Here is a 26,195-nt window from a genome sequence, read left to right on the forward strand (position 1 = left end):
GGTGATCAGCTTAGTGGACCCATCAGGCATCGTGTGTTGAATCCATGCCCCGATCCCATAAGAACTTGCGTCAGTTGTGACAATAATCTCTTGTTTCGGATTGAAATGAGTCAGGGATAAATCTGACGTTAATACATCTTTTAATTTTTTAAACGCTGCCTGGCACTCAGGCGTCAAGTGCCATTTTTTGTCCTTTTTTAAAAGTACATTCAATGGTGCACGCAATTCATGCATGTTCTTAATGAACGTCTGATAATAGTTCGCGAACCTTAAAAAACTCTGCATTATGAGATTCTGGCATGTCTTTTATAGCTGTGGACTTGTCTGGACCGGGTTTCCTCCCATCCTTACCTATGATATGACCCAGGTATTTAGTTCATTCCAAAACAAATTCGCATTTTGCTTCCTTCAATATGAAGCCGTATTCTTTTATTCTGTCAAAAACTTGACATACATGATCTTTATGTTGTTCAACATTTTGACTACGCTTAAGAATATCGCCCAGATAGCCTATTATGAAATCCAAACCACTTAGTAAAGTATCAATTACCTGTTGGAAAATTGCAGGTGCTACTTTTATACCAAATGCTAATCTATTGAATTTATAAAGTCCTTTGTACGTTGAGATACACAAAAGCTTCGAGCTATCTTGCTCTACTAGTATTTGTAGGTACACTTCGCTTAAGTCTATTTTGGAAAAATATTTTCCGCCATTTAACTTAGCAAATATTTTGTCTGGGTTTGGTAGCGAGTAGTGATGATCCTTGAGCGCCGCATTCAATTCGGTTGAAAAGTCTACGCATAATCTAACCGCTTTAGATTTTTTTTTCCATGTATACAGTGGAGGCTGCCCACTCACTATAGTTAATAGGGGTGCGACTTTATTCGTCTTTGTCATCGTTGGCTTTCTTCCACATGTGAAAATTTATAATTGATAAATCCGACCCTGAATCAAGCTACAGTTTTACTTCTTTATTTCTGATTCTCACCGTAACATACTTCCTTATGTTCTCTGTTGGTGAAGGGTCCATTTTTGCAGTTTTTACGTAGCTCTTTTTTGCTACTTTTGTTCTGCAATATGAGGCCTTGTGCCCTGCTCGCTTGCATAGGTCACGTTATTTTCCTTTGGTATTGACATGCATTGTACCCATGAGGTCCTCCACATTTACTTACAAGGGGTCCTAGGATTTTGTCTATCCTGATAATTTTGTGAAGGTTTTTTTTTTCGTCTTCGTTGGTAATTGCTGGCGGGCGGGTGTCCTTTATTTTTTAAGCATATTTTTTTAATGTGCGCAATACTTGCTTTCTTTATGTTTCGGGAATCTTGCTTCATTGCCACGAACAGTTGACAATCCTCAGCCAGTTTCTGAAGTGTCAAATCAGGTTCTAATTCCAATTTATTTAGAGCACAATGTCTTATATCGGCATCTTTTGTGGCTATCAAATCTTGTGTGAATATTAAGCGTTTGAAATTGTTTGCCGTTAATGACGACAATTTGAAATCGTCACAGTGCTTATTAACTATAGACACAAATGTCGTATAGTCCTGACTCTCCTTACGTGTAAGATTCATGCATTTCCATCTTTTATGAAAAAGGCTTCTTTTTGGACAGTATAACTCTATTAATAGTTTGACTGCCTCATCAAATGACAATTTGTTGGTTTTTCTTGGTAAAATATAGTCCACAAATTTTTTATGTTCAGATGTACCTAACTTCTGTAGCAATAAACGAACCTTCTTTTGATCAGTCCTTGCACTGCAATCAATCTTAAAAAGATCTTCAAATCTTCTGAAATATGCCTCAAACGTTAGGTCTTCCTCAGGAGCATAGTGAAATGTATCAATAGCTGACCAGATCGCATTTTGGGAAAAAGCTGTGCTGGTTTCTTGTCCGCTGTCTTTATTCACTAAAACTTGTTTTATCAAATCTATTTTTTTATCTGACTGGTTTTGTTGCTCGAAATGTAATTTTTTCAATTCCAATATTTGTTCATTCATTTCTTTCCTTTCTCTTTCCTGTTTTTCCTCAAAAAATTTCATTAAATTTAACTGCTTTTCCAATATTTGCTTGTTAATTTCTTTCTTTTCTCTTCCTTGTTTTTCTTCGAGATATTTTATTAAATATAACTGTTTCTCTTCATTTTGCCAATTGCTCTTCTCTGAACCTTTTTTGAAGTTCTAATTGTTGACTTTGTTGGAATTTCACCATTTCCAAAATTTGTTTTGCAAACTCGTCCATTTTGATTGGGGGTGGGCGGTATGGAATTACTTAATATGACAAAACAATTTTTTTCAGAAACAACCCAATTCGTTGATTTACTTTTCCTATAGTACCAACTCTATAGAAAAAAAACCTTTACAAAATTCGTACCCGGTTATTTAACGAATGTTTCTTTCATATATTTATTTCCTTGTGTGGCAATTTTTCTGAGAAAATAATTCGGCGTTTGCATTTATACAGAAAGCAGTAGATTTCATTTGTCATTTTTCAATTTTCGTAACGTGTAGGTACTACACATTTTTTTCCTCTTTTTTCTTTAAAAAGAAAAAGTTACTTATCTGTGAAAGAGAGTTTATAGCATTTATTTAATATTGGCTATTCTTTTTGATCTCTGTGTGAAAAAGAATGTCCTTTTCTCGTTAACACTTTGTCGTATTTAGCGAAATCGTTTTTTTTTTTCTTCTTCGACATGCAGATCCATCAACCAGTGAAAAGTTTATTTTAATCGGATTAAAATCCGACGTCTTTTTTAATTTGTGTAAATACTCACTTTAGCCAATAAAATAAAAAATATCATTTACTTTTGCTTTTTTTTTTCCTTTTTCCAACGCTAATGTCTTTTAACCATAAGACATATTAGCAAGACATGCTTTTTAGAACGGCAAAGGTTTTTTTTGTACTTACTGAAAACTTGGACCTGTTAATTCAATAATAATAATTCTCCACGCAATTTGTCTTATGAATTCTGTTTCAGCTCGTAGTTTACGTTTTAGTAGCTTTTTTAACAGCAAGATAAGGTTTTTTGACAACGTCTTTGTAAAATCCTTTTTTCAGCAAGAATTGTCCTTTTTCGACATGTTCTTTATTCCATGTTTGTGGATTTTTATGCTCAAATGTTGTTTTTTTTTTCCAATGTAGACAAGTAGTTTTTCCCGTTCACCAAACTTTTGAAAACTAAATAAATACTTTTGAAGTTTAGAATTTCCTCCGAGTGTAGGAAAAAATTATTTCGAATATCTGCGTGTGTTCTTTTTTTTCATGAATCCTTTTGGTCATCAAATGCTGTCTTCCAATGGCTGTTTTTAGAGTGAATGTTCGTCATTCAGTTGCTGTTAGCAATTATTGTAGATCGAACGAAGTTCTTGAATTGTCTTTGTCAGCCAGTTATTGTAGACCCGTACTAGAGGTGACAAATGAAAGAAACCACAAGTAATGTAAAGTGTATAAAATATAATATGTATTTATCATAAAGAATACAGGAGCCACTAAAGTGGTATGAGAGGAACGTGTTCGTAGCATGCGGTTAAACATGGCATGAATGTCTCCCTTTAGTCTCTGAAACCAGTGGTATTCATAGGACTGGTTGATTCCATTTAAAGTTCTCAAATAGGGGTGATTTGTACCCCACAACAAAAACATTAGAAGAAAAATGCAGAATTATCCAATTATGTAAATAAATTTTGTAAAAAATTATTATTTAGTAAATTGATCTGAAATTACATTTGATTTTTAAAGAAAAAACATGGATTGAAAAATTTTAAATCAATAAATTATCAATACATTTTGTCATTATAAAATAGGATGATTGGATTCATTTTAATTGGCAAAAAAAAAAAAAAAAAAAATGTGACAATTAAAAAATCGAAAATCATCTAATTATCAATAGATTTTGTCATAAAAAATTTATTTATGAACATTTGACATAATTTATGTATACTATTTAATTTTCATGAAATAAAACATATTTTTTCTCATTAATATTATTAATATAAAACAATAATTGTTTTTATGACAATATATTTATAATTTGCTAATTTGGGATTTTTAGCAATGTTGTTTTTTCTTTTCAAAATAAAAATTAATCTCCTAATGATATTTTTAAGACGACAAAATTTATTGATAATTTACTGATTTTAGACTTTTCACATGATTAAAGATTTCTCTTCTAATATTTTATATGCAATTAATTTTATTTCTTCTGTCAAAAAATTATAATGAATATAATAATCGTTTTTTATAATGAGAAAATTTATAAATATTTAAAATCTTAAAAAGTGCAACAAAATGCCAGTTACATTTATATTAGTTCATAAGGCACGTGTGATTGAGTGTAAATAAAAAAAAAAAATTTTAATTCTAGTATTTTCCTTTTTATTTATTACTAAATAGTTTTTGGTAAAATAATTTTTTAAAACATTTTTCTTTTGAGGCAGAAATCTTTTTCCAAGAAAATACCTAACTTTTTAAATTTCTATTTATCATCAACATTAACGACAAAAATAATAAAATTATTAATTAATAAAACATGCCAAGAATTACATGAAAAGTATCACATAATGCAATATTTACAAAAAAATTATAAATTCTGAGTTATAATGAATTATAACAGTGCCATCATTCACCTGTAGGTATCTAGTTACAACCTCATACCACACTGAGTTGATGGTTGACTTTTAAAGAAAGAAGGCTACCATAAATGTTTTTGCTATTCAGATTGGATATGTTTTTTTTTTCAATTATTTGTTTCTTTTATATTTTTTCCAAAGAAATGCAAATATTGTTGGACATTTTGGAAGGAAAATTGATATTATGTAAAATATTTGTGTCACTGACAATATTTCACTTGTCATTATTATTCCTAACAATGCAAGTAGATTGCCTAAAATCGACTCAAATCAAAGAGTGCTTAATAGTGTTTTTATATAGAAATTTGTGAAAAAAAACATTTTTGTGATTGAAATTCATAATTTTGGAATTAATTCGCCAAGGAATGTAATGTTCAAATAAAAATCTATTTCAGTATGAAAAGTACTGTTTACATTTTCAAAGTGCTCAGTATGTTGTTGACGTTCATCACAATATTTGAGCACTGAAAAGTCAGTTTTGAGCAAACTTTTAAATTGCTGGCGATCATCAGTAGGATGGAGTTGAATAACATTCCTCAGTGGAATTTTATCAATCGACACAGTTTGGAATCCACACCCAGCTTTAAAGGTGCAATTGCATTCTCTATATTGTAGTCTTTGGTGGTGTTTTTTGTGTATTTTATTACATTTCAGTGTTTTATTTTCTTCAAAATTAAATAATTGCTTTGCACTGCCAGATCAATTCTTTATCAAACATTACCAAAATACAATGGCATCTTCTTGTTGGCCACTTTTAAAAACACCTCCAATTGATTCTTTTAAGTCAACAACACTATGAGTGCTAGAGACAAGCAATGTTTTTAATTGCTGAATTGGCAAATCAATGTTTGGAATGCTTTTAATGATGTTAGACAACAAAGAGAGATGGTTGTAAATTGTCTGACGAAAAAGCATTTCTTTCGTTGATCAATTTCAAATCCAAAATATTTTGAGAATTTGAATTGTCAATTTTTGGACATTTTCTACTTGAACTATTATTTTCTTGTCTCAAATCATGATCTGTAATGATTTATTTTGTTTATAAGTCTGTTTATACAATGACAAACTGGGAGTCTTGACAGAGCAAGGAAGAAGTGGTGGCAGATCAACTCTGTCTCATTTGGACCTCAATCTATTATATTCAATCCATGCACTTACATGGTCATACGTGGTCAATTTATGAGGGTCAAATAGACATTGCACAGATAAACATTGGGAATAAATGCGAATTGCAAGTGGCTAACCATGCTTATTTCATCAATAATGAATAATCTCACATATCCAAGCATGGTTCTCAAATGTTTTATTTTGTCCTTTGACAATGGTCCGTATTTAGGTGTAGAGCCATGCTACACATTTAGTTGAAAGACTCTATGGAGTGTAGATCCTTTCAAAATGTATGTACTGACACCAGTAGGAGCACAAATGACTACAATGTGGAAAAAAAAAGAAAAGAAAATTGGATTTTTTAGTTTAAATCCTCCAGTGAATCATTATTAATGAAACAAATGAATGTTTATATAATCACGCATGAAATTAGAAAACTTTAATGTCTAATGCATTTGTTTGTTATCAAAACTTAAATGCTGCTCAAGATAAGGTTTAGTGAAATGAATAGATTCTCAGTTGAAAGATACTGTGTGTGGATTGAAAATGATAAATTTAATAAAATTTGGTTATTTATGACAATGTATCTGTTGACATTGAAATTGAAGACAACTAAGTTGTAACCCAAAGGGAAGAATTTCTGTGGTAACATGTTTTTACACTTGTGTTATCACTTTTATAATTATATTAGTTTTAACACTTCTTGTGTTATCACAAAACAAAAAAAGACAACACTTCTTGTATTATCAAATATTAAATTATTATATAAAATAATTTATTAAATTATTATGTTAGTGTTAAAACTAAATTAAGTATTCTGAATAAAATATTTGTTTTATTATTTGCCAATACAAGAAATGTTTTTTTTTTGTTTAAAAGTCATTAGTAGGGGGTTTGGGGCACTTCTGCAATTTCATTTTGGTCAAATAACACAGAAAATAAGTAACAAACAAGAATTTTTTCCGAACAGAAAAATATTTGAAAACCAAAACTTATATTCTCTAAAAATGTATCAATATTTAATTGTAAAAACATCTATTTAAATGCTTGTGTAAGAAAATATAATTTTAATAAAACAATTTTGTAATGAAAGCAATTTTGGATTTGTAAAAGTAAAATAGTTTTTTTTTCTTTTTTTTTGAACAAATAAATAATTTAAATAAAACATTTTTGAATTAAAGCAACTTTGAAGGGTCAATAGCAAATTAATAATTTAAGTGTTCTAAGATTGAGAAGCGCCATCTGGCAACAGTTTAGTGAAAGGCATTTTGATGCCTTTCACTAAACTGTCGTCAGATGGCCACCGTCCACAAACTGCAGAAGTGTTTTTGTGAACACAATAAGTGTTAAAACTAAATTAATTTTTTCTAAATAAAATATTTGTTTTATTATTTAAATGATACTAGAAGTTTTTTCTTTTATTTTTTGTTTTGTAATAATAAAAACTAAAGTAATATTTTTTAAATAAATGGTTTTGTTTTTCATGTCTTAACTCTGTGACTCCATTCCGTTCAGTTGCATTACATAATCAACTGTATACACTTCCGGTAGGTTGATATTTTCCAAGCACTGATTTTGGACATTACATAAAAAAATATACAAATTTATTTTCTTTTGGAGGGGGGGGGGGCTATTTTTAAAACTATATCTACTTCAGTATTTTCTTTAATTTTCTATCTTTGAGCGATTATCGAGATTCCCAAGACGTGATTCCTCTCATATCGGACATTTTTTTTTGTACTAAAGTAACACTCAACACTACTTGTTTTTTTTTTTTTTTTTTTTTTTTTTTACTAAATAAACACTTTAAAATAAGCTGAACCACTAAAACTTACAAAGCTAGGTAGAAAATGAACACTTAGAAAATCGATTTTATGCTTTTTAAAACAGCAGTAAACAAGTATAAATATTAAAATAATATATTATGGGGCGTACTCTCTTTTAAAAACAATATCTCCTTCAAGAACGGTCATAAAATGTATTTCAATCGATATGTATTCAATAATGGACGAGTTTTCCTACCTAGCAAAAGTGGACGAGTTTTCCTAAATTCTATGCAGCATCCAATTTATAATTAATTCTAAGTATAATTTTCATTAAGTTTAACTATTTAAATTTAAGACGGTCAATGAGTAAAACTTTGTTTTATTTGAACGTAAATTTATTTATACATTATTATTATTATTATTATTATTATTATTATCAGCAAAGTGTAATATCTGTTCTGAGACTAAACTTCATCTTTTCTGTCCTCGTTCAGTGGAGAAGAAATCCTTCTTGACTTGTTTTTCTTACTAAATAAACACTTTAAAATAAGTTAAACCACTAACAACTTAGCCAGCTTGGTAGAAAAATCGATTTTGGCCTTTTTAAAACAACAGTAAATAAGTATAAATATTTTAAAAGATATTATGCAGTCTGTAGACTCGTTTTTGAACCGAATAAACGCTTGAAAATAAGTTGAACCACTAACACATTAGCCAGCTAGGTAGAAAACGAACACTTAGAAAATCGATTTTATCTTTTTTAAAACAACAGTACTTAACTAAAAATATTATGGTGTGGGGGTGTAGCCTCTTTTAAAAACAATAACTTCTTCAAGAACAGTCATAAAATGTGCATATGCATTTTTTGTATGGCGCTGTTTGTAAATAGGTTTTTGCATGTTACATTCAAATTTTACAATATTTTTTTTTATTCAATTGTTAGGTGGAAGCACAGAATAGATATAAAACACCCTCCCCTTCTCATGTTTAGAATGGCTTTCAAAATAATAACATTATTATTTCAGCACGGTACCAAATAGTCTAGAAAACAGCCCAAATTTTACTATGTAGTGTTCAATATTTTTATGTTTAAATCATAAAATAAAACACATTTAATCATTTTAAAACTTCATCTTTTTTTATTTGTTAAACAAATTTTAATCACATCGTTACATTTGAAATAATAGTGTGATTAAATTTTACCCATTTAAAGTTTGTGAAACGTATTGTTCATTTCAAAATGTAAACAAACTTCTGGTTACTGATACCGGTGGCGAATGTAAAGTATTTTCAATTCAAATATCTTTTTGTTCGTTAAATTGTTAGGTGGAAGTACAGATTGATTAAAAAATTCTTACAAATCAAATTCGTAAAAAATATTTTGCTTTTTAAATCGATATCATATCAAAATATATGAAATAATATCTCAAATAAATCAGAATAACATGAACATTATTATTACTATTCATAAGGACTTCATTAAAAATTTGGTGAAGAAATCTTAAATTTGTTGTTTTATACAGTACCTATGGCTTCATTACTCAATAGTTTGTAAGTAAAATTTTGTTCACAATGATTTAAATATCTGATTAAATAATCAGATATTTAAATCATTGTGAACAAAATTTTACTTTTTTTTTATTTTTATTTTTATTTTCAGATGTGTGCAGCTTTTAATTAAAAGAGAATTTGCTAAGAATTTAAAAGCCATGACTTTTTAATCAATGAAAAGTGCTGTGGAAAACTCTTAAGAACCGAATGTATAAAAAAGTTGTTTTTTTAATCAATGTTATATCAAAATATATAAAATAATATCTCAAATGAAGTTGTCACAAGTAATTTTGCATTGACTCAACATTTTGTTGCGCCTCGCAATTACTTGCTCGCCTAATTGTTTGCTTATGTGATGAGAAGGTGTTTGCTAATTTGAGGGTTGACGTTTTCAATTACGGTGGAATTTCCACGGGTACTGCTAGTATCTATTGTTATAGACACACACACATATATTTACTGCAAAAATGAGATGTAGTTTGCTTGAAGCATTATATGGGATAGGTATGTAGAAGAGATTTAGAAGGATATCACAATGCTAACCTTTAATTTGAGCTAATCCACCTATTCAAACCCAACTAAACACTAATAAACACAATTAAACATACCTAAATGCAATCCCCACACCGAAGACGTACAAATAACATTAAAACAAAATAAATAGCAATAAAATTTATTAAAATAATAACAAAAAAAATAATAATAATGGTATTGACAATAATAATAATAATTACAACAATAATAAGATTAATTATAAAAAATAATCATTGACTAAGTTCAATAAATATAAATGTGTATATATGTGTGGATGTATATGTATACGTATGTGTGTATGGGTATGTGTGTGTTTATATATGTGTGTGTGTATATATGTACAATGTGTGCATGACTGTATGTATGTGTATATCTGTGTGTGTGTGTGACTGTGTATACATGTGTGTGCATACATGTGTATGCATATATATATATGTATAGGTGTACGCATATATGTGGGTGTATATATATATATATATATATATATAGTCTTTGAAGTTTTTAACATTTGAAACCACACAAAAAATTATTTTTTATCATTCATTAAAAAAAAACATCTAGTCAGTAAGTCATTTAATCACCTGCAATCACTGCATCAACTCTCAAATTTACTATAATACCAATTTTTATATTTTTTAAGGGATCATCAGTTGTTTACCATGAAACACTGTTTCGGGGATATATATATATATATATATTTTAAAAGTTTGTTTTTGAAATGTTGTTACTTTCAATGTATACCATTTTTGTTTAACGGGTCTAGATTGTTATTTTAAAACCAGTCACTGTTAATTTTGAGTTAAGCTCAATGTGTCTATTTAATAGGGACAGAGCATATATAGTGCAAAATTTTGTTGAAAATTCAAAGACTCACATTTTCTTTTTTATAACCTTTGTTTATTTCCTGGATTACATCTAGTCGTTTGTTTAACAAACGACTAGATGTAATCCACGGGTGTTTGCACAGAAACAGATATTTACAAATGACTAGATGTAATCCACGGGTGTTTGCACAGAAACAGATATTTAATTTCACGCACTAGAGCAGATTAGGAAAAAAAATGCAAGGGAGGTAATCCTAGATATAAAAAACGATACCACAAGAGTGACCTCCCCTGCATCAGGTAATATAGTACGTATTCAAACACCAAGCAAAAAAGCAATATTAAAATAAACACGCATAAATATAGGAATAAAATTATATGATAATTGGAAAAAAACAAATAGGGAAAAAAAGGGAAAATTAAAACAAAAATATATAATTAATAAATAAAAAATAAAAATACGAAAGTACGGGTTAAAACGGAAAACTATCTTTACATAACACCAAAAGATGGAGGAAGTGAGGAAGCATGGCTTTGGAAATCCTTTTACCCGAATACGTTGTCCAGCATGTTAAAAATATACCTTTTGTTGTAAAAATCTAATGGATAAACATCTGAAGAAGTTGGTGGGGACAGGTCATTTTTATAGAAACATAAATCGTAAAATTGCCAACTCATCAATGAAACAGCTTTAATTGAAAAAATCCAGGAAATAAACGAAGGTTATAAAAAAGAAAACGTGAGTCTTTGAATTTTCAACAAAATTTTGCACTATATATAACAACAAATAAAATCAAATAAATTAACTAAATCAAAGTCATACAGCAACGACAGGGTAGACAGCTACATCATAACTGCGACCACCATCAGACTGATTATAGAAACATTTCCACTATCGACATAAACTCGTAACAACAACTACATAATGTATATACTTATTGATTTGCAAATTGTCATTTGTTTTTGTCTTTCTTCATCAACACCGACTATATGCCATTCCTATCTTCTACATATATTTACTGACTTTCTTTTGGCAATGTGTGTGTATTCATAATTCATACTTTTATCACATGTGTTTGTTTGCAATATTTCCAGCATCTAATATGAAAGAAGTGATTTTCACTTATTTCATATAATAAGCGGAATCATATTATTATTACTAGGAATTTATATAGAAAGAGGATATAACATTTTAATGTTTCCTGGAAACCTTTATGGCTCGGTGGTTCTGATATATTCTTGAACAAACAAAATAAGTTGAACATCGTAGTAGGAAAACCATTACCTGAAACTGCAAGAAAAAGTTGTGGATCGATGGTCAGGTCCAATAATGTTACAAGATTGCTTATTTGGAGTTGCCATTCTTTCATTAAAATTTTCAGTTGTATAATGGCTGCATCAGACATCCGAATTGATGAGTGATTTGAAAGTTCTTGGATTTTTAAACTGATCAGTGAAGATATTTCAGCATCCAAACATTCAAAATTGTGAATTGCAATTTCAATTTCACGCACACCTACAAATTAAGAAACAAGATACAAGCTTAGCTAAATTTAGAAATTACAAATGGATAATATAAAACAACTTAAAATAGTATAAAATATTTTTATTTTAGTAAAGATGAAACTAGTTTTCATGCATATGATGTAGTAGATTACACGGCTGTAAGGAAGTGAACTCTTGCTAGTTTTGCTTATATGCATATGGCCAGGTTGGTGTTGTTTTTAATGGCATCCTTCTCATATAATAAAACTTCCTGTTTCACTCCACATGCACCCCTTTCATCAGACCACAATTGTCAATTCCAAGAACATGCTTGAATATTTACATAATGAATAATCCGTCTGTGGGGAGTAGTTATGCTATTCTCATACTGTGATATGAAATCATGTTTAAGTAGTGGCTGTTTATCTTTCATTAACCTTCACCATTATGGGGATTATCCCCTATCTCCAAGCTACCCGTGTCTTCTACATCCATTTTCTCTTATGTATTTGGGTGAAAGAGTGAGTTTGTTTTGTTTAATGACATTTCACCCTTTGAGGATCATTTTAAACCAAGAAAAGTGTTTTGTTGTCAATTTCTAGAAAAGTTTGTTTTCCAAAGTAAAAAATTGTTTATCAGGTTTAGAGGAGTTTGAATAGTTTTGTTTCTTCTAAGCATTTTATAATTTGTTGAGTTTTTTTTTTTTCGAACACTTTTCTGAAGTTTGGTGTTTCAAAATATTTTTCCAGATATGTTTGTGCCTTTTACATTGTATTACTATATGTTTTACTGTTATTTGCTGGTTGCAATATGTGTATTTGGGTGTTTTTTCAGCTTTGATCAGATAGGAGTGGGTCAATTTAGTATGGCTAATTCGTATTTGGTTTCGTACAATCTCTTTTCTTCATGATTTTGGTTTTGTTTTTGATTTTCATTTGATACTCATGTAATTTTTTCTTTGCACACGTGTTCCATTCATCTTGCCATTTCTTTTCCAGGTATTCTTTAATATTTATTTTTAGGTCTGTATGTAACCAAGCTAAGTGGGTTGCTCACGAGCAGGCCTGATGTGCATCAACCCTAAGTCCCAGTGGTTACACTTCTATCTTTGTCTAATAATGGACCTTTTCAAAACATAATCACTCACTAGTCACTGGAATTACTGTTCTGATGCTCTGAGCACACAAAACGCACACAACCCTATGTCTGGGTGGCAATACTTTTAACATGTTTGCTGGCCGTTCGTCATCAGACGTAGGGGTTGAGTTCTGACACTCTGGCAAATAGTTGGTATATCGCTTCTCTCCATGCTGTTACAATTATTTTATCTTTTTCGGTTATTTTGTTGTATTTTTGTGCTATTCCTGTGATAAAAGAGTATTTTTGCCCTCCTCAAGAGTGATGATGCAGGATAGGGAGTCTGTATATATAATGATTTTTTATATTTTGTTGTCTTTGAAGAATTTGAGTGCTGTATATATTGAGGCATTATTGGGCAGTCGCATTTGGCATTGGCTTTGCTCATCTGTATAGGTTGTGCTTGTTCCATTGTTTTGGATCCGTCTGTGTATATTTTTTTGTATTTTGAGTATCTTTCTATGAGTTCTTCAAAGTTGTTTCTGTTTCTTAAATTATTTGTACTGTTTTTCTTGAAGTTGCTAGGTCAATATTTGATTTATTTAATGTCCATTGTGATTTGTTATTTGTTTTTTGCTTGTGTCTGGTTTTTCATTGACTTCAGATATTACTTCCTTAATTTTATCTCTAAAAGAAGGTATGCCTTTTGGTTTCCATGAATAAAAATGTATGAATTGTGGATCGAAAGGTTTTTGGGATTGCTTTGCAGTTTTGTTGGATATTGTAAAGATAATTTTTCCTATCTTAAATGTAGGGATGGTTCATACAAGCTTTCCAGTGGTAAAGTTCGACAAGCTTGATTTTGTATGGTTAGTAATGTTTTTAAGTATGATTTGCAAGTAGACCGGTATATGGCACAACTGTAGTCCAATTTGGATTTGAAATGTGTATGGTATATTTTGAGCATTGTAACCTGCTTTGACCCCAGTCTAGTTTAGATATTATTTTTAAGATGTTTATTGCTTTTAAACATTTTGTTTTACATTGTTAATGTTCTTGAAATTCAGTTTACTGTCAAAAGTGATTTCTAAGAATGTTGTACTACTGGTATTAGTTGTCCATCTAGTTTGAGCTGTGGGTTGAGGTGGTATTTTTGTCTTCTGCATAAGTGGACGCATGTGGTTTTGCTTTTATATATTTTAAATCCATTTTAATTAATCTAATTGTCTATTTTGTTGAGGCACTGTTGCATTTGTCTTCTATAGTTGGCATATTTGGTGATGAACAAATAATAGAGAAATCATCAACGAATAGTGTTTTTTTTCAAATCCTATGTTAATGTTTTTTGTTATATCATTGATTGTAATTACAAATAGAGTAACGGATAGTACACTACCCTGTGGTGCTCTTGTTTCTTGTATTCGTTTGATGTGGTGTTTCCCAAGCATGTTCTATAAGGAATTCTTGGATAAACATTGCTAGGTTTCCTCTGATTATTATATTGTGAATATCTTTCAGGATCCTGTACCTCCATGTAATGTCATATGCTTTATCAAGATCCAAAATGATTGAGACTACATGGTGGTTTCTTATTAGACCATTATGGACAAATGTTTCTAGTCAGATAAGTTGGTCATTTTTGTCTGAACCCACTTTGGTATCTGGATAGGAAGTTATATTTTTCTAGATGCTATATCAGCCTTGTATTGACCATACTTTCTATTGTTTTACAGTTAATTCTGCCTTGTCACTTCCAGTTCCAGTCAAGTAAGTTAATTATGTTTTTTAATTTTTGAGATGAGGATGAATTTAAATTATTTAGATTACTCAAACCACTATTTTTATCTTCGTTGCTACTTTCACGTTTCTGCCAATGTAATCTCTGACCATCTTTAGATACATCTTTTTAAACTTGGAATCTTTGTGGAACATATAAGTGTCCATAAACCAGTCTGTTGCTGGTAATAAATAGCAGATACAGGAAAATTAGGAAAACAAAAATGAAATAAATAGTAGGAAAGTAAAAGTATTCATATGGATTTACGTTTTACTTTGTGTGAACTGGCCGCCACAAATCTAGCAACATTCCAAACATTGTCCAAGTGGTTATGGAAGAATTCTTTCAATGATGCCAACTTTTTTACATTGCAGTCAGACTGATAAAGAAAAAAAACAATTATCATATTAGCAATGTCAAGATTAATCGAAAAAAATGTTAATACTAAAATTAAATTTATGAAATATGCTAGTATCATTGAATTCATATTGAGTGATCTCAACACATTTTATAAATTTAATTTTCATAAAACATCATGTTCACATTTCAAATAATTGTAAAATCATTTGCATATCCTTTTCTTTTTTTTTTTTTTATATAATTGATAACACAACTAAAATAGCAATATCTGTTTGAGATGAATTAGTAGTAAATATTGGAATTAAAATGCTTTTACAAATAAAAAGAATTTTTAAATTAAGATAATTTAGTAGGACTGGAGTTATCTCTCTTCAAGATAACTGATTCTAACATCAGTTGTACTAGTTAGTGAATTGTTATTTTAGTTTAATTTGTTTGAGTTTCAAGTCTCCTGCTTTCATCGGCTTCTTTTCTTTTTCAGTTTTAAGGTTCTCATATACTAAAATTTGAAATATCAAAATTCTAGGAAAATCTGGAATACGTTCATCATTGTTGATGTTAAATTTTTAATAGTAAAGTTTAATTGGTTTATATATTTTTAATTGGTGCGCTGGCTTTCAGATATGAAAATTAACTATGAATAAGCAATGCTGGATAAAATCAGTTTGTGTCTTGGCAAGACATAGGAACCATCAACCACCCTATCTGCATTAGTAATGAAGACAATGGCAGAAGGTTGTCAGATATGAATATATGCAGAATAAGACACTATCCCTGGATTCATTTAAAGTGAGGGCTTTGCAGAGGAATTATTTCATATCAACAATGGAAAGGACTAAATTACTCTGCACTAGTAGGATACTGTGATGTTGCAATCACTAATATTGAAATTGAATTATAAATTGTCCGACACCAATTGAAATATACTTTTAATAGTAAAATCGCAACCATAAAAGATTTAATAAAAAAGATTAGTTTTGATAGTATTAAAAATAATTTTAAATCTTGAAAAACTAAATTTCTTTAAAGAATTTTTTGTGATAAATTATTTTTCATTAAAATACAACTCTGCAATATTTTATTGATTTCCTTGTTATATTTCTCTCAATCTAAAAAATATAATAAAAATGGAAATAATTTCTTTAAAAGAGTTATCTTTGAAATGTGTAAGACTTATGATTTTTTAGTCACTCAAAAATTTAGTACAAATGGAAAGGAAATCATACAATCCAAAATATTTCTTTAAGAAAAAAATTAATTAAAAATATTTTCTGTACTTGTTAGAAATAGAAAAGATTTATTCTTTTGAAATTTTTTTTCTTTAAAAACATTGCATCCTTGAACTCTAAACATTTGATTAAAATCAAACAATTTTTAACAAATTATTAAACCGAGGAGTTGCTTACGAGATTATGTCACGTGCACATTATTTCTTCTCAGATTCACAAAATACTGCCTGACACCGACACGATGCCTTTTTCAGCACAATACAACTGGCGGATATAATTTCCGGCTTCATGACAAAAATATACTGAGCGGTTATATATTTTCTCTTTCTGAAGATTGAAAATTTCAAGAATAAACCAATACTATCCTGATCCAATACAATATGTTGGTAAATAAATAGTTAATCAAAAATTATTGAAACTTTTCAATATTGTCATTTACTTTGCTTAACTTGTCTTGTATCCAACAGTGTTTTTCTAACTGCATTGTAATCACCTTCAAACACAAATACTTGATTATAATAAATATTTATAAACTTGTATTAAAAAGAATTGTGTATAACTGCCGAAGCTTCTTCAGAAACCAACAGTATTATAGGCTGAAAATGTTTTGAACAGCGTGTACCCATTTTAAACAAGCTTTAATTCATAGTTGTTGTGTTATGAGGTTGTTATATAGCAAAAATAAAGAGCATTTGAATTTGTAGCTTAAAAAGCTTTGGACAAAAAAATGACTTTGATTTATATTGAGACTGAAATGAAATATGGCAATTTGAAATAAAAAAGAAAATTTCTGAATACACTTATGAGTGAAAAATATGAGTGTACACTAAAAATTACAAAAAATTATTGTAGTATATTTTAATTCACATTCTAATATGAAGGTACACTGCTTTGTCGTTCAGAGTTTGAACTTTGAATAGTAAAGTAATTTTATTTTTTCTCAAAATTCTACTCATTTATTTTCCATAATTTTTGGTGTACACTAATATTTTTCACTAATAAGTGTATTTAGAAGTTTTTCTGTACTTGCATAAAAAATATAAGTACCAATTTTTTTTTTTTTTATTGAAAATTTCTTACACTTTCAGGAAAAAGAATTGGATCAACTAAACGTTCCAAAGGTTCTGAAGTCTCTGCAAAAACACTGATCAAAAGATGAAGAACTTCCTTGTTAATACGAATTTCAAGATGGCATAAAGAATCTATCAATTTGCTGCACCAAGAATTATAAGCATTTCTGAAATGAAAAAACAAAATTAATCTTTCAGTCTTAATAGGTCCAAGGCAAAAATTATTCCTTTTAATGAGATATAAAAAGGGTGAGGATTATTTTTGGATATAATGTGTATAAAATCATAAGAAACCTTGGAAAAATTTTTCACATGCAAGATTTTGGTGCAGTAATTAATAATTTGAATTTTAATCATCAAATTAGATCCAAACTTTTGAGTTCTGTACATAAAAAAGTAGCCAATCAGAATACAGCTTTCATTTACTCACTAATAATCAACCAATTACAATGATTGATTGTAGAATGTGTTAAAATCAAGAGGACGGTGTGTAGCAAAAAGAAAATATGTAATCAAACCAAAACTATTTTCAATTTCATATTGACAAAATAACATCTCACATTTTCTTGTTCATTTTATTTTTTGCATTTTTCTACATAAGGATTTAATCTATTATAAAAATAAATCGGAAATTACTGAGTTTTCAGAGAGAATGATGAAATATCCTAGAATATTTGTTTTTAAACACCAATATTGAAAATATATATAATATATATTTGTTTTTAAACACCAATATTGAAAATATATATAAAAATTTGTCACTTGTTTCAATCACAATTGTAATAGCACAAAATAAATATAAATTATTGATCTGCAATTTTAGTAATTTCAATACTCTTAAGTAATCTAATTTTGGTAAATTTGTAGATGAACACTCTCTGTTATTCCTCTCCCCACCTCTATGATTTTTAAGTAATTATTTCAGATGAATACTTGTGAATACATTGAGACATTTGTCTGAATGAAAATATAATACTTTACTAATAAGTATGGGGATTAGTTTTGTGTACAAATGTAGTATAAAATGTTATCACATTTCCAGACCATTCTAACTAATCTTTTTATCACTAACCCTAAATTTAAGTGGCAATGATATATATAATAACCTAAAAAGTAGAACCTCACAAAAAGAACATATATGATTTATCTGACATAGTAAAAAGGAAAAATGTCTGGTTAAGATGCAAGAATTGTCTGAAAATTGTTAAATATTAATGCGAAAAAACTGATCTTTCATTAAAAATTCATAATTGTCTCTTTGTTGGTTTTTCTTTCTGTCAAGTTTTTCAGGATAATCACCAAAAAAATATTATCTGAAAACTGGGAGGCGGGGGTGGGTAGCAGAAGAAGACTTGTGATTGAAATCTTGTATCAACAAACTATTGCCCCCCCCCCCCCCCCGCATTACACTACATACTCCAGTCAGAAGTGAGAGAATCATCTCTCACTTCTGACTGGAGCATGTAGTGTAATAGGGGGGGGGGGAGCAATAGTTTGTTAATTTTATGAATTCTTACACCAAGTTTTTCTGCTTAAACTACAAATTCTCCGACCCTTTTTTCAGTTCCAATTCTAGAAGTAAATTTCATACCATATCTAAAAAAAAAAAGACGTGGTCCAATCCGTTTCTGAGGTTGCTGAAAAAAATGGGTGGAACTATCTATTGCAATATGCTGGCTTTACAAAACTCATATACATCACAAGTTGGAGCAATAATGATTTTATGTGATGAAACAACAATACTGATTTTATGAAACAACAATAATGATTTTATGTGATGAAACAATAATAATGATTTGATGTGAGAAAACAACAATAATGATTTTAGGTGAGGAAACAACAATAATGATTTTAGGTGATGAAACAACAATAATGATTTTAGGTGTGGAAACAACAATAATAATTTTAGGTGAGGAAACAACAATAATGATTTTAGGTGAGGAAACAACAATAATGATTTTAAGAAACAACAATAATGATTTTATGTGATGAAACAACAATAATGATTTTATGTGAGGAAACAATAATAATGATTTGATGTGAGGAAACAACAATAATGATTTTATATGAGAAAACAACAATAATGATTTTATGTTAGGAAACAACAATAATGATTTTATGTGAGGAAACAACAATAATGATTTGATGTGAGGAAACAACAATAATGATTTTATATGAGAAAACAACAATAATGATTTTATGTTAGGAAACAACAATAATGATTTGATGTGAGGAAACAACAATAATGATTTGATGTGAGAAAACAACAATAATGATTTGATGTGAGAAAACAACAATAATGATTTGATGTGAGAAAACAACAATAATGATTTGATATGAGGAAACAACAATAATGATTTGATGTGAGAAAACAACAATAATGATTTTATTTGAGGAAACAACAATAATGATTTGATGTGAGGAAACAACAATAATGATTTGATGTGAGGAAACAACAATAATGATTTGATGTGAGAAAACAACAATAATGATTTGATGTGAGGAAACAATAATGATTTGATGTGAGGAAACAACAATAATGATTTTATTTGAGGAAACAACAATAATAATTTGATGTGAGGAAACAACAATAATGATTTGATGTGAGGAAACAACAATAATGATTTTATGTGAGAAAAAAACAATAATGATTTCATGTTAGGAAACAACAATAATGATTTTATTTGAGGAAACAACAATAATAATTTTATTTGAGGAAACAAAAATAATGATTTTAGGTGAGGAAACAACAATAATGATTTCAGGTGAGGAAACAACAATAATGATTTTAGGTGAGGAAACAACAATAATGATTTTAGGTGAGGAAACAACAATAATAATTTTAGGTGAGGAAACAACAATAATAATTTTAGGTGTGGAAACAACAATAAAAATTTAAGGTGTGGAAACAACAATAATGATTTTAGGTGAGGAAACAACAATAATGATTTTATGTGAGGAAACAACAATAATGATTTTAGGTGAGGAAACAACAATAATGATTTTAAGAAACAACAATAATTATTTTATGTGATGAAACAACAATAATGATTTCATGTGAGGAAACAACAATAATTGTTTTATGTGAGGAAACAACAATAATGATTTTAGGTGAGGAAACAACAATAATGATTTTATGTGATGAAACAACAATAATGATTTCATGTGAGAAAACAACAATAATGATTTTATGTGATGAAACAACAATAATGATTTTATGTGAGAAAACAACAATAATAATTTTATGTGAGAAAACAACAATAATGATTTTATGTGAGGAAACAACAATAATGATTTTAGGTTAGGAAACAACAATAATGATTTTATGTGAGGAAGCAACAATAATGATTTTATGTGTGAAAACAACAATAATGATTTTAGGTGAGGAAACAACAATAATGATTTGATGTGAGGAAACAACAATAATGATTTTATGTGAGAAAACAACAATAATGATTTTATGTTAGGAAACAACAATAATGATTTTATGTGAGAAAACAACAATAATGATTTTATGTGAGAAAATAACAATAATGATTTTATGTGATGAAACAACAATAATGATTTTAGGTGATGAAACAACAATAATGATTTTAGGTGAGGAAACAACAATAATGATTTGATGTGAGGAAACAACAATAATGATTTTATGTGAGAAAACAACAATAATGATTTTATGTTAGGAAACAATAATAATGATTTTATGTGAGAAAACAACAATAATGATTTTATGTGAGAAAATAACAATAATGATTTTATGTGATGAAACAACAATAATGATTTTAGGTGATGAAACAACAATAATGATTTTAGGTGTGGAAACAACAATAATAATTTTAGGTGAGGAAACAACAATAATGATTTTAGGTGAGGAAACAACAATAATGATTTTAGGTGAGGAAACAACAATAATGATTTTAAGAAACAACAATAATGATTTTATGTGATGAAACAACAATAATGATTTTATGTGAGGAAACAACAATAATGATTTGATGTGAGGAAACAACAATAATGATTTGATGTGAGGAAACAACAATAATGATTTTATATGAGAAAACAACAATAATGATTTTATGTTAGGAAACAACAATAATGATTTGATGTGAGGAAACAACAATAATGATTTGATGTGAGAAAACAACAATAATGATTTGATGTGAGAAAACAACAATAATGATTTGATATGAGGAAACAACAATAATGATTTGATGTGAGAAAACAACAATAATGATTTTATTTGAGGAAACAACAATAATGATTTGATGTGAGGAAACAACAATAATGATTTGATGTGAGGAAACAACAATAATGATTTGATGTGAGAAAACAACAATAATGATTTGATGTGAGGAAACAATAATGATTTGATGTGAGGAAACAACAATAATGATTTTATTTGAGGAAACAACAATAATTATTTGATGTGAGGAAACAACAATAATGATTTTATGTGAGAAAAAAACAATAATGATTTCATGTTAGGAAACAACAATAATGATTTTATTTGAGGAAACAACAATAATGATTTGATGTGAGGAAACAACAATAATGATTTTATGTGAGAAAAAAACAATAATGATTTCATGTTAGGAAACAACAATAATGATTTTATTTGAGGAAACAACAATAATAATTTTAGGTGAGGAAACAACAATAATGATTTTAGGTGAGGAAACAACAATAATGATTTTAGGTGAGGAAACAACAATAATGATTTTAGGTGAGGAAACAACAATAATGATTTTAGGTGAGGAAACAACAATAATGATTTTAGGTGAGGAAACAACAATAATAATTTTAGATTAGGAAACAACAATAATGATTTTACGTGAGGAAACAACAAAAATAATTTTAGGTGAGGAAACAACAATAATGATTTTAGGTGAGGAAACAACAATAATAATTTTAGGTGAGGAAACAACAATAATGATTTTAGGTGAGGAAACAACAATAATGATTTTAGGTGAGGAAACAACAATAATAATTTTAGGTGAGGAAACAACAATAATGATTTTAGGTGAGGAAACAACAATAATGATTTTAGGTGAGGAAACAACAATAATGATTTTAGGTGAGGAAACAACAATAATAATTTTAGGTGAGGAAACAACAATAATGATTTTTGGTGTGGAAACAACAATAATGATTTTGAGTGAGGAAACAACAATAATAATTTTAGGTGAGGAAACAACAATAATGATTTTATGTGATGAAACAACAATAATGATTTTAGGTGAGGAAACAACAATAATGATTTAAGGTGAGGAAACAACAATAATGATTTTAGGTGAGAAAACAACAATAATGATTTTAGGTGAGGAAACAACAATAATGATTTTAGGTGAGGAAACAACAATAATGATTTTAGGTGAGGAAACAACAATAATAATTTTAGGTGTGGAAACAACAATAATGATTTTAGGTGAGGAAACAACAATAATGATTTTAGGTGAGGAAACAACAATAATGATTTTAGGTGAGGAAACAACAATAATGATTTTAGGTGAGGAAACAACAATAATGATTTTAGGTGTGGAAACAACAATAATAATTTTAGGTGAGGAAACAACAATAATGATTTTAGGTGTGGAAACAACAATAATGATTTTAGGTGTGGAAACAACAATAATGATTTTAGGTGAGGAAACAACAATAATGATTTTAGGTGAGGAAACAACAATAATGATTTTAGGTGAGGAAACAACAATAATGATTTTAGGTGAGGAAACAACAATAATAATTTTAGGTGTGGAAACAACAATAATGATTTTAGGTGAGGAAACAACAATAATGATTTTAGGTGAGGAAACAACAATAATAATTTTAGGTGAGGAAACAACAATAATAATTTTAGGTGATGAAACAACAATAATGATTTTAGGTGAGGAAACAACAAAAATGATTTTAGGTGAGGAAACAACAATAATGATTTTAGGTGAGAAAACAACAATAATGATTTTATGAAACAACAATAATGATTTTATGCGATGAAACAATAATAATGATTTGATGCGAGAAAACAACAATAATGATTTTAGGTGAGGAAACAACAATAATGATTTTAGGTGATGAAACAACAATAATGATTTTAGGTGAGGAAACAACAATAATGATTTTAGGTGAGGAAACAACAATAATGATTTTAAGAAACAACAATAATTATTTTATGTGATGAAACAACAATAATGATTTCATGTGAGGAAACAACAATAATGGTTTTATGTGAGGAGACAACAATAATGATTTTATGTTAGGAAACAACAATAATGATTTTAGGTGATGAAACAACAATAATGATTTTAGGTGATCAAACAACAATAATGATTTTATGTGATGAAACAACAATAATGATTTTAAGAAACAACAATAATGATTTTAGGTGATGAAACAAAAATAATGATTTTATGTGAGGAAACAACAATAATGATTGTATGTGAGGAAACAACAATAATGATTTGATGTGATGAAACAACAATAATAATTTTATGTGAGAAAACAACAATAATGATTTTATGTGAGGAAACAACAATAATGATTTTAGGTGAGAAAACAACAATAATTATTTTATGTGAGGAAACAACAATAATGATTTTAGGTGAGGAAACAACAATAATGATTTTAGGTGAGGAAACAACAATAATGATTTTATGTAATGAAAACAACAATAATGATTTTATGTGAGAAAACAACAATAATGATTTTATGTTAGGAAACAACAATAATGATTTTATGTGAGAAAACAACAATAAGAATTTTAGGTGAGGAAACAACAATAATGATTTTATGTGAGGAAGCAACAATAATGATTTTATGTGTGAAAACAACAATAATGATTTTAGGTGAGGAAACAACAATAATGATTTGATGTGAGGAAACAACAATAATGATTTGATGTGAGAAAACAACAATAATGATTTTATGTTAGGAAACAACAATAATGATTTTATGTGAGAAAACAGCAATAATGATTTTATGTGAGAAAATAACAATAATGATTTTATGTGATGAAACAACAATAATGATTTTATGTGAGGAAACAACAATAATGATTTGATGTGAGGAAACAACAATAATGATTTGATGTGAGGAAACAACAATAATGATTTGATGTGAGAAAACAACAATAATGATTTGATGTGAGAAAACAACAATAATGATTTGATGTGAGAAAACAACAATAATGATTTTATATGAGGAAACAACAATAATGATTTGATGTGAGAAAACAACAATAATGATTTTATTTGAGGAAACAACAATAATGATTTGATGTGAGGAAACAACAATAATGATTTGATGTGAGGAAACAACAATAATGATTTGATGTGAGAAAACAACAATAATGATTTGATGTGAGGAAACAATAATGATTTGATGTGAGGAAACAACAATAATGATTTTATTTGAGGAAACAACAATAATAATTTGATGTGAGGAAACAACAATAATGATTTGATGTGAGGAAACAACAATAATGATTTTATGTGAGAAAAAAACAATAATGATTTCATGTTAGGAAACAACAATAATGATTTTAAGAAACAACAATAATGATTTTAGGTGATGAAACAAAAATAATGATTTTATGTGAGGAAACAACAATAATGATTTTAAGAAACAACAATAATGATTTTAGGTGATGAAACAAAAATAATGATTTTATGTGAGGAAACAACAATAATGATTTTAGGTGAGGAAACAACAATAATGATTTTAGGTGAGGAAACAACAATAATAATTTTAGATTAGGAAACAACAATAATGATTTTAGGTGAGGAAACAACAAAAATAATTTTAGGTGAGGAAACAACAATAATAATTTTAGGTGAGGAAACAACAATAATGATTTTAGGTGAGGAAACAACAATAATGATTTTAGGTGAGGGAACAACAATAATGATTTTATTTGAGGAGACAACAATTATGATTTTAGGTGAGGAAACAACAATAATAATTTTATTTGAGGAAACAACAATAATGATTTTAGGTTAGGAAACAACAATAATGATTTTATTTTAGGAAACAACAATAATGATTTTAGGTGAGGAAACAACAATAATAATTTTATTTGAGGAAACAACAATAATGATTTTAGGTGAGGAAACAACAATAATTATTTTAGGTGAGGAAACAACAATAATGATTTTAGGTGAGGAAACAACAATAATGATTTTAGGTGAGGAAACAACAATAATAATTTTATTTGAGGAAACAACAATAATAATTTTATTTGAGGAAACAACAATAATGATTTAATTTGAGGAAACAACAATAATGATTTTAGGTGAGGAAACAACAATAATAATTTTATTTGAGGAAACAACAATAATGATTTTAGGTGAGGAAACAACAATAAGAATTTTATTTGAGGAAACAAAAATAATGATTTTAAGAAACAACAATAATGATTTTAGGTGAGGAAACAACAATAATGATTTTAGGTGAGGAAACAACAATAATTATTTTAGGTGAGGAAACAACAATAATAATTTTATTTGAGGAAACAACAATAATAATTTTATTTGAGGAAACAACAATAATGATTTAATTTGAGGAAACAACAATAATGATTTTAGGTGAGGAAACAACAATAATAATTTTATTTGAGGAAACAACAATAATGATTTTAGGTGAGGAAACAACAATAATAATTTTATTTGAGGAAACAACAATAATGATTTTAGGTGAGGAAACAACAATAATAATTTTATTTGAGGAAACAACAATAATAATTTTAGGTGAGGAAACAACAATAATTATTTTAGGTGAGGAAACAACAATAATG

The 26,195-nt window shown here is 28.4% G+C and overlaps 1 protein-coding gene across 6 annotated transcripts in view; it reads right to left on the reverse strand.

Annotated features, from left to right (window-relative positions):
• Positions 1-26,195, reverse strand: part of LOC145246012 (catenin alpha-like) — a 719,405-nt gene that overhangs the window by 71,818 nt on the left and 621,392 nt on the right. For all 6 annotated transcript variants that reach the window (XM_080107821.1, XM_080107822.1, XM_080107823.1 and 3 more), the window contains 3 exons: positions 17,418-17,574; positions 15,016-15,127; positions 11,695-11,925 (listed from right to left, as the gene is read on the reverse strand). In XM_080107821.1, the coding sequence (XP_079963947.1) occupies positions 11,695-11,925; positions 15,016-15,127; positions 17,418-17,574 (500 nt within the window). The remainder of the gene's footprint in view (positions 1-11,694; positions 11,926-15,015; positions 15,128-17,417; positions 17,575-26,195) is intronic.

Source organism: Euprymna scolopes, chromosome 23, assembly GCF_053919585.1.
Source record: "Euprymna scolopes isolate OS-2025 chromosome 23, ASM5391958v1, whole genome shotgun sequence".
In the NCBI taxonomy this organism is placed as follows: Eukaryota; Metazoa; Mollusca; class Cephalopoda; order Sepiida; family Sepiolidae; genus Euprymna; species Euprymna scolopes.